The 9,920-nt window shown below is 62.1% G+C and overlaps 1 protein-coding gene across 1 annotated transcript; it reads left to right on the forward strand.

Moving 5' to 3' along the window:
• The first annotated feature begins 1,171 nt into the window (after positions 1-1,171).
• S1PR2 (sphingosine-1-phosphate receptor 2) lies at positions 1,172-8,577 on the forward strand. Its single transcript, XM_056119901.1, has 2 exons — positions 1,172-1,460; positions 7,409-8,577. The coding sequence occupies exon 2, from the start codon at positions 7,451-7,453 to the stop codon at positions 8,525-8,527; it is 1,077 nt and encodes a 358-aa protein (XP_055975876.1). The 5' UTR covers positions 1,172-1,460; positions 7,409-7,450; the 3' UTR covers positions 8,528-8,577.
• The last annotated feature ends 1,343 nt before the right edge of the window (positions 8,578-9,920 follow it).

The raw sequence follows: 9,920 nt of genomic DNA on the forward strand, positions 1-9,920 counted from the left end.
GGGGCAGATACCGTAAGTCTACGAGCTGGCACAGAGTAAAGCCCCAGGTTCAATTCAGGGGAGCAGCGTGATCCCCAGCATGGCCAGAGCGACCCTGTAGCCCCAAGCACACCAGGTGTAAAAAAAATAAAAGTCGGGGGGCTGGGGCGATAGGCGGGTAGGGCATCTGCCTTGCACGCGGCCGACCCGGGTTCGATTCCCAGCATCCCATATGGTCCCCTGAGCACCGCCAGGAGTAATTTCTGAGTGCAAAGCCAGGAATAATCCCTGTGTATCGCCGGGTGTGACCCAAAAAGCCAAAAAAAAAAAAAGTTGTGGGGATGCAGTGGTAGGGCAATGGGTAGGGTACTTGCCTTGCATGCAGCTGGTCCAGGTTTGATCCGCAGCACCCCAGATAGTTCCCCTGAGCACCACCAGGAATGATTACTGAGGCCCTGGGCCAGGAGTTAGCCCTGAGCACCTCTGGGTGTGGCCCCCAAACAAAAACAAACAAAGTTGCACCTGGAGCCAGGGAGATAGTGGCGCCTGTAAGGTGCTCATCTTGGCTATGGCAGAGTGGGTTCAATTCCAGGCCCAACACATAGGATGCCGGGAGCCCGGCCAGGACCCATCCCCGAGCACAGAGCCAGGAGTGGTAGCCAGTTGCGTACCCAAAGTGCAAAACTTAAATAAATAATACAAACAATGAGCTGCGGGGAAATAAGTGTACGGATACTTGAGTCCAAACTCGGGTCGGACACGGTTTGGGTAAAGCCCCGGGGGTGGGGGGGTGGGCGCGCCTAACCCTTGAGCTGTGGACCCCGTCCCTTTAGGGATGGCGGGGGGGGGGGTGCTCCATTCCCTCGTGATTCCGAATTAGGCCAATATTCTGACTCCATTTTTTCCAGGGGTTGGGGGGCCACGTCCCTTGCTGCTCGGGTTTACTCCTGGCTCTGTGCTCAGGCGCGGCCTCGGGAACCCTGTGGGGTGTCGGGGAGCGAACCCGGGTAGGCCGCGTGCAAGGCTAGCACCCTCCTGTCTCTCCAGTCCCCTCTGCCTAAGTTGGAGTCGTCAGTTGTCGGGCATGGGCTGAGCGCGAGCTCACCTGGCCAGGAGCGACGTGACGTCACGGACCCGCGTGACGTCACGCCGGGCCGGTTCTCACGGGTGGGGGCTGGGCGGGGTCGGGCGGGCGGTGGGGGTTGCGGACAAAGGGACCCTGCGCACCTCCCACGCCGGCCCCCGCGCGCCCCGGCTGGCCACATCTGGAATTCATTCCCGCCGCCGCCGGAAAGGGGAGGAGAGCGGGGCGGGGCCAGCGGGGGGCCGAGGCGGCGCCTCTCCCCGCCCCCCATCCGTCGCCGGTCCCCAGCCCCGGGACGCAGCGGAGCCCGGCGGGCAGCCCCAGCCGCGGCCGTCCCGGGGACGCCGGAGCCAAGGCCCCCTCCAGCCAGGGCAGGGACCCGGGCCGGCCGAGCCAGGTGAGCGCGCGTGGCCGGGGCCGGCTGGAAGGGCGGGCCCCGGCGCCCCTGGAGTCTCGGGATCGGGGCTGGGGTGGGGGCGCCGGCAGGGGTCGGGGCCGCGCCCCCGCCCGCCGCCCGCTCCTGCTGCACGGAGGGCGCCGCGCCCGGGCTCCCTGCCCGCGGTTCCAGGCAGCCCCCACCGTCTTGGCCGTGCACCCCCACACCCCGGGGCTGCGCTCCCCGCCGTTCTCGGCGGCAGGAAGTTGGCGCCGCGGAGGAGACGGAATCGGAGGGAGGGAATACGGTGGGCACCGGGCTCGGGGGCCCGGGGAGCGGGTGTGGGGGATCGGAGGGCGCCCCCCCTGGCAGGGTCGGGCTAGAGCTCGCGGCCAAGGGGCGGAGCCTCGGGGGCCGGGCAGTAGACCCCCCGTCTGCGCGCGCGGCCCGTGCCTCAGTCTCCCCGTCTGCACGCACCCTCCTGCCCCCTTTCCCGCGGGGCCTTGGCTGTTCTGGAAGGGAAAGGGAAAGTGAACGCGCGATTCCTGGCACCCCCTTTCCCTTGGGGCCCGGCATGGGGCGTGGGCGCGGGCGCTTGGGGCTTGCAGACCCCGCGGAGTCCCCGGGGCCCCCCTTCCTCGCGCACTAGTTGACTCACCCGGGGATTTCCACCCCTTGCCCCCGCTTTGCCCCTCGTCCACGGCCGCGCGCTGAGCCCGCGGTGTGCCCCGAATGCCCCGACGGCTGCTGACTCTCTCCTGCCCTCCTCCATCCTGTCTCACGTCCCGGGAAGACCCCAGCGGGGCTCCCGGCGGGACGGAGAGGCAGCTCCCCAGCCGCTGTTAGCAGACGCGGGGGCCTCGTGTGCGTGGCCGGCGCGGGACAGAGGAGGCGCGGCCGGGCAGTGGATACCGCGCATTCCACGGCCAGATAAGGAGGCCCAAGAGTGCGCCGGAGGGCGGGGCGGGTCCTGTCGCGTCTCCATGGTGATGCATTGCGCTTCTCCCCGCGGGGGCGGGGGGGGGGGTCGTCTTGGACCAGTGGTATCTCCATCCTCTGCTGATTTGTGAGCCAGGCTGAGTTTAGGAGCGTCCACCTTGAGAAGGGGGTGCCCACCGGGGCGTTGTTTGATACCTATCTGTCCCCCCATCCATCCATCCATCCATTCACTCATCTACCCTTTCGTCTATCCGTTCTTCTTGTACCCCTCCACCCACTCATCCATCCATCCACACGTTCTGAGCACCAGGGCGTCATTCCAGGGCCGGAAAAATGGCAGACTCCCTAACAGACGCATTGTGAGAATAAGGCCAGATGGGGGGATCGGAGTGCCTGGGGGAGGGGTTCTGTGGGTGGCCAGCCACAGGCGGCCCCCAACTCCATCCAGAGACTTTTAGACTGAATCCTGAGATGGGGAGGAGAGGAGAGATCCCATTATGGGGTTTGCAGGAAAGGCATGCAGAAGGAACAGCAGGTGTCAAGACTTAGAGGGAGGGGCACAGTGGCAGGAGTCACAGGGCCCTGGGGGAAAGCAAGAAGAAAGGTGGGTCGTGGGCCAGTCATTGGGGCAGTGGGGAGCTGTGGAAGAAGTCGGAAGGGGTGTGTGTGTGTGTAAAAGAGAGAAATTTATTTATTTATTTATTTATTTGGGGGCCCTACAGGGCGGTGCGAAAGCTGGGAATTGCATCCGGGTCAACCACGTGCAAGGCAGGCACCCTATCTACTGTCCTGTCTCTCTGGCCACCAGAGAAAGAGAGATTGTTATTTTTTTAATTGAAGCACTGTGCAATACAGTTACAAGCTTTCATGTTTGAGCTTCAGCCATACAATGATGGAGCACCCATCGCTCCATCAGTGTGCGTTTTTACCCCCAATATCCCACTCCCCGGTATCCCTCCCATCCCATCCCAGTCCTCACCCTGCCTCTATGGCAGACAATTTCCCCAATACTCTCTCTGGAAGAGAGAAATTTAAAACTCTCCCTGGTTGCTGAGTGGCCCATACTAGTGTGTGTGGTGTGGGATGTGCGTGTAGGGTTTCTAACTGTTGAAGGGAACCAATGCGAGGAGCCTGGGTTGTGTAGCTGGAATCTGGGGTTACTCCTCAGCCAGCCTTAACCTCTGGTTCCGGCCTTCTCCCCCCTTCTGGGAAGCTCTAATTTATCAAAACCGTTTGCAAAATTTTAAGCAGAAGGAACTTGAGTGAGTGAGCCTCAGTTTCCCCTTCTTGAGACAGCTCTGACCGCCTTGCAGAAAGGGAGCACGCTGGCCGCTAGCTCATTCCCCCCTCATTCCCCTCCACGAAGCTTTTCTTTTTTTTTTTTTTGTACACTTCCCGGGATGTGAGGGCCGAACCCATTTCTTATTTCTGCAGGAAGCGCCCATAAATCTTTCTCTTGGCTGCCAGAGTGGAGAGGGCTGATGGCCGGGGCGGGAGACGGGAGGGGCCGCTCCCACCCCCCACCCCCCCATTTTTCCCACCAGGATGTGTGCCTCAGGGATCCTCGCTTCTCAGTCAGGAACCCCAAGAAAAACCGAGGAAGCCAAGGCAGCCTTTGGCTGGGGGTGGGAAATGTCTGATGGGGGTGACCCGGAGGGCAGGTCACGGTTCCGACTCAGCCCCTTGGACCGTCCCACACGGGTCTTAACTTGGCTCTGGGTTCCCGCGCTTGCAAAAGGGGCGGGCGGAAGGTCTTCACAGCCAATCCAGTGCCACGAGGGCTCAAAGCTCCACTCCGATAGGCAAATAGCGCAGGCCGAGATTGAAAATGAGCCAATCAGCGCGCAGGCTGTTTGGACCTGGCTAGCCGGCCGGCTGGAACTGATGGAGGCGCAGGTCCAGCCCGCTCCTGAGCGGCTGCATCAGGCAGAGGGCACCGGGCTGCCCGGGGCCCTGTCCGGCAGAGGAACAAGGGGACCTCTGTGTGGTGATCTGGGGCGGGGTGGCGGCCCCAGGGGACGCTCACAAGGCTCTTCTCTGTTCCCAATCTAGGACGGATGTCCCTTCGCCCCCCGGGGGAGTAGCTGTTTCGGTAGAGCTGGGGGCCAGGGCTCCCTTTTGAAGGGGCGACAGGGTTGGGGACCCAGATGGCTCCGCCAGTACCCTCCAGGCCCCCCCGCCACCCACCCCCCCCAGCACGCGCGGGCTCACGAAGAACCGGCCTAACCAGCCTTTTCTGGAACATGCTTCTGATGCGCATGCACGCACATGGTTCTTGGCACTTTCCCGGACACCTGGGGAGGGCTCCCCCCCCTTTTCTTTCAGTTCAGCTAACGCCTGCATGCTGCTGGAGAAATGCAGACGCCCCACCAGCTTCTTTGAATCCCTTCCCAAGTCCTCAGCGAGGCCGTCCAGCGGCTTCTCAGATTCTCTGCCCACGCGCCTCTTCCCGCACCCCCCAACCCCCCTTTGCATGGCTCAATTTTCCTAGAAGAGGGTGTGGGGTGCTCAGGATGCCATGGAAACAAACATCCCCTTCCCTCCCCATGGGCCAGTCCGCCCCTCAAGAATAGGCCTGGAGCCCAGCTGCCCCGTGCCTCCCGCCAGGACCGGTCCCTGGAACTCCCCAGGAGGCCCTCAGCCCTCTCTGGCATCCCCCACACCGGATGCAGGACTCCACCCTGTTTGTTCCAGGGGCCTCACATCTGGATTTCATCCTGGGTGGGGAGGGGCGTGTGTGCCAGGGCCCTGCCTTCCCTGCCCCCTGTCTGCTGGGACCCCGCTGTCTGCTGATGAGAACAGGCTGTTGGGATGCTGGCCTGAAAGCCAATGATCATCCATCCCCCCCTCCTCCCCAAAATGAGGTGGAGGGCACCTAGTTCCCCCAGCATGGTACGCCCGTGTGGGGTGCTGGTTTGCTGTGTGTTGAGACTGCCTCATGCGTCACCCCATCGGATTTACCCCCTTCCTCTGGGGAAGAGGGGCTGACGTGGCCTTGAACTCCGAGATTGCAGCTCAAGCCTCTGTCCTTAAAGATGATGTGACCTCGGGGATGTGGCACCTCAGGGCCGCCCCGCTGTCTCCCTGAGGAGACCTTATCTGGCCAGCAGCCGCCGTGGCCCCAAGGCCCAGCCCCAGCCTAAGAGTCAGGCCAGTGGGCGGTAATGAACGGGCCGTGCGGGTGTGTATCGGCTGCAGCATCTTGCTGACCTCGGTTGACAGGCGGCAGATCTATGTTCTGGAGAAAGAGGTTGGTTCTCTTGATCGGGCTGGGGTGGGGGGGGCAGACTTCAGGGACCCCGATGGACAGCCCTTCGTGCCCTGTGGGGAAACTTCCGGTCCTTAGGAGCCAATAGGAGGTGCCACCACTGGGCTGTTTGGCCTTGGTGCCCACTAGCTTGGAGATGCAGGAGGGGAATTGAACTCGCTTGGTTTGCCACCTGCCAAGCTGCCAGGATGGTGATGGTCAGAACCCAAGGGCGAGGGCTAGAGAGAGAGGACAGTGGTGGAGGGACTTGCCTTGCATTGGGCTGATCTGGGTTCACGCCTGGGTGCCCTATTTGCCCCCCCTGAATACCATCAGAAGTAATTCTTTTTTTTTTTCTTTTTGGGTCACACCAGTGATGCACAGGGGCTACTCCTGGCTCTGCACTCAGGAATTACTCCCGGCGGTGCTCAGGGGACCATATGGGATGCTGGAAATCGAACCTGGGTCGGTTACATGCAAGACAAACGCCCTACCTGCTGTACTATCTCTGCAGCAGCAGAAGTAATTCGTGAGTGCAGAGCCAGGAATAAGCCCTGGGCACCCTGGGGTGTGGCACCCCCCCAAAAAAAATAACTAAATCAGGCTAGAATCCAGGCAGCAACTCTACCCTTGACTGGTACATCTGTTGTTTTTTTGTTTTTGGGCCACACCTGGTGATGCTCTAGGGTGACTCCTGGCTCTGCACTCAGGAATTACTCCTGGCGGTGCTCGGGGAACCATGTGGGATGCCAGGAATTGAACCTGGGTGAGCCACGTGCAAGACAAACACCCTACCCGCTGGACTATGGCTCCAGCCCCGTTGCCTGTCTTTTTTTTTTTGAGGGGGGGTCACACCCGGCTATGCACAGGGGTTGCTCCTGGCTCATGGACTCAGGAATTACTCCTGGAAGTGCTCAGGGGACCATATGGGATGCTGGGGATGGAACCTGGGTCAGCCACGTGCGAGGCAAACGCCCTACCCGCTGTGCTATATCTCTCCAGCCCTGTTGTCTGTCTTTTTTCTTTTATTTGCTGATCCCTTGCAGTGCTCATTAGTGACCCTGGAGTTCCCATTGGCAAGGCCTGTTTTCAGTGCTTAGAGTTATCTCCGTGGCTCTGGCTGCTTTTGTTTTTGTTTTCTGGGGGAGTTATACCTGGATGTGCTCAGGGTTACTTCTGGCTCCCCTCAGGCCTCATTTCCGGTGGGGCTCTGGAGACCCTACATGGTTCCAGAAATCGAACGGGGGTCAGCCTGGTGCAAGGCAAGAGCCTTAACCCCTGTCCTACATCTTGGGCTCTAAATAAAGTCTTGTTTGTTCATTTGTTTTCCTTCTGGGGCCTGACCCAGTGATGCTCAGGAGTTACTCCTGGCTCTGCACTCAGAGATCTCTCCTGGCTGTGTTCAGGGGACACTATAGGGTGCCGGGGATTGAACCTGGGTCGGCTTCATGCAAGGCAAGTGTCCTGCCCTCTGTGCTATCCTCTGGCCCAAAGTCTTTTTTTTTTTTTAATTTGTTTTTGGACCATATCTGACAATGCTAAGGACTGGCTCCTGGCTCTGCACTCGGATTCCTCCTGACAGTGCTTGGGAGAACCCCATTGGATGTCCGGGATAGAACCTGGGCTGGCCATGTGCAAGGCAAGCGCCCTCTTTGCTGTGCTATCCCTCTAGCCCCAGAGTCTTTCATAGGGTGTCCCCTCCCCTCCCTTTTCCCCCTCCCCTCCTGGGGCTGGAACTTGGGCCCTCACCCCCACCCCCACCTGCTGCCTTTTTTCTCCACAGCGCTGACAGCCCCATGGCCCCGGCTGGCCGCTGAGCCCCATCATGGGCACCCCGTACTCAGAGTACCTGAACCCCGGCAAGGTCCAGGAACACTACAACTACACGAAGGAGACGCTGGACACGCAGGACACACTGTCCCGCCAGGTGGCCTCGGCGCTCATCATCCTCCTGTGCATCGCCATCGTGCTGGAGAACCTGCTGGTGCTGATCGCCGTGGGCCGAAACAGCAAATTCCACTCGGCCATGTACCTGTTCCTGGGGAACCTGGCCGCCTCGGACCTGCTGGCCGGCGTGGCCTTCGTGGCCAACACCTTGCTGTCGGGGCCCGTGACGCTGGGGCTCACGCCCATGCAGTGGTTCCTGCGTGAAGGCTCCGCCTTCATCACGCTGTCCGCCTCGGTCTTCAGCCTGCTGGCCATCGCCATCGAGCGGCACGTGGCCATCGCCAAAGTCAAGTTGTACGGGAGCGACAAGAGCTGCCGCATGCTCCTGCTCATCGGGGCCTCGTGGCTCATCTCGCTGGCCCTGGGCGGGCTCCCCATCCTCGGCTGGAACTGCCTGGGCCACCTGCAGGCGTGCTCCACCGTGCTGCCGCTCTACGCCAAGCAGTACGTGCTCTGCGTCGTCAGCATCTTCTCCGTCATCCTGCTGGCCATCGTGGCGCTGTACGTGCGCATCTACTGCGTGGTGCGCTCCAGCCATGCCGAGCGCTCCGGCCACGCCGACGTGGCCGCCCCGCAGACGCTGGCGCTGCTCAAGACGGTCACCATCGTGCTGGGCGTCTTCATCGTGTGCTGGCTGCCGGCCTTCAGCATCCTGCTCCTGGACTACGCCTGCCCCGTGCGCGCCTGCCCCGTGCTCTACAAGGCGCACTACTTCTTCGCCTTCGCCACGCTCAACTCGCTGCTCAACCCCGTCATCTACACGTGGCGCAGCCGGGACCTGCGGCGGGAGGTGCTGCGGCCGCTGCGGTGCTGGGCGCGCGCCGTGGGGGCGCAGGGACGGCGCGGGCGGAACCCGGGCCAGCGGCTGCTCCCGCTGCGCAGCTCCAGCTCCCTGGAGAGGGGCACGCACATGCCCACGTCGCCCACGCTGCTGGAGGACAACACCGTGGTCTGAGGGGGTCCCGGGCATTTGCCTGCCGCGTTCCCGTGGCCACGCCCCCGGCTCAGATGCTTTGGACCCGGGTCAGCAGGCTGAAGCTTGGCCCGCTCAGGGGCGGCCTGGGGGTGGGGGAGCCCCCAGAACTGGGTCCTGGTGACCCTGGGGGGACCCGGACCACTGGTGACCCTGGGGGGACCCGGACCAAAGGGCGAGCGAGGGTGGTCAGGAGGGACACTGGGGGTGAAGCCACGCTGCCACGTTTCACCCTCCGTCCTGCGCCCCGAGCTCCTCTGGGAATCGGCAACTTTGCCACCCTTTCCCTGGAGCCACAGTTCCCTGGGGCACCGGACACACCCCTGAGCCCCAGCCCCCAGCTCCTGGGCCCCAGTGCCCAGCTTCCCTTCCATTTCGCCAGCCGTCATCGGCTGTCTTCTTCCCTTTCCTCTTGCTCCACCAGCTGCCGGCAAACCGCAGGGCGCAGGGCGGTGTGTGGAGGGGGGAGCCAAACCCCGTTCTCAGACCTCATTGGCCAATTGCACTATTTGGGGCACAGAAGCATCACCCAGGGCTGGAAAAACCGGTCCCCACCGCTGGGGAGGGCTCAGGCCTCCTGCTGGAGCCGGTGGAACTTGACAGAGTTCTTGTGGGGGGTCGGGTCAGGGGAGCTGGTCACATAGGAAGCCCCCCAAAAGCAACCCCCAGGCTCCTCGGTCCTGCTGCCCCCAGACAGGTTCCCCCCAGCAGGCAGCCTACACCCTCACCACGTGCCTCCTTTCAAGTTATATTGAAAATGAAGCATGGGGGTGAGGACATCGGGGACACTCGCGGGGTGCCCCCCAGCCTCCCCAAGCCCCCATCCATCGCCGGGCGATGTCCTGTGGATCCACGTACGGTACAAACAACTATTTATGTGTGTCTGTGTCTGTGAGTCTATGTGTGCGGGTGTTGTCTGGGATTCGGCCCCTACACCCCCAACAGCACCCCCAAAACGGATGCTGTTGTACTCCTTTTGTCTGTGTGGAAATTGCCAAAGGAGGTTCGGCGGGGGCTGGGGGTGGGGGGGAAATCCCTTTCCAGTGACCCATCACCCCGCCAGAGAGCTGAGTATTGCCCACCCCGGCTCAGCACCTCACCCCTCAAAGTGATTGAGAAGGGGGGCTCGGGTGGGGGGCTCACTTCCTTCCCGGAGCCCTCTCCAGGCCGAAGAGCCAGTTCCTGGCTAATAAATGGTGTCATTCTCTTCCAATGGCTATTGTCTATGCAGTGAACCCCACCGTGCCCCCCTCAGCTGGGGTGCCCCAGGGACTGGGGCTGGGGTTTCCTAATCCCTTCGCCAATCTTCCCAGCATCTTTCCTCAGCCCAGAACTGTCTGAGCAGGGATGGCAGAGCCTTCCTGGCTGGCCCTCC

This window comes from Sorex fumeus, unplaced genomic scaffold (genome assembly GCF_029834395.1).
Source record: "Sorex fumeus unplaced genomic scaffold, SorFum_2.1 ptg000041l, whole genome shotgun sequence".
Classification (NCBI taxonomy): Eukaryota; Metazoa; Chordata; class Mammalia; order Eulipotyphla; family Soricidae; genus Sorex; species Sorex fumeus.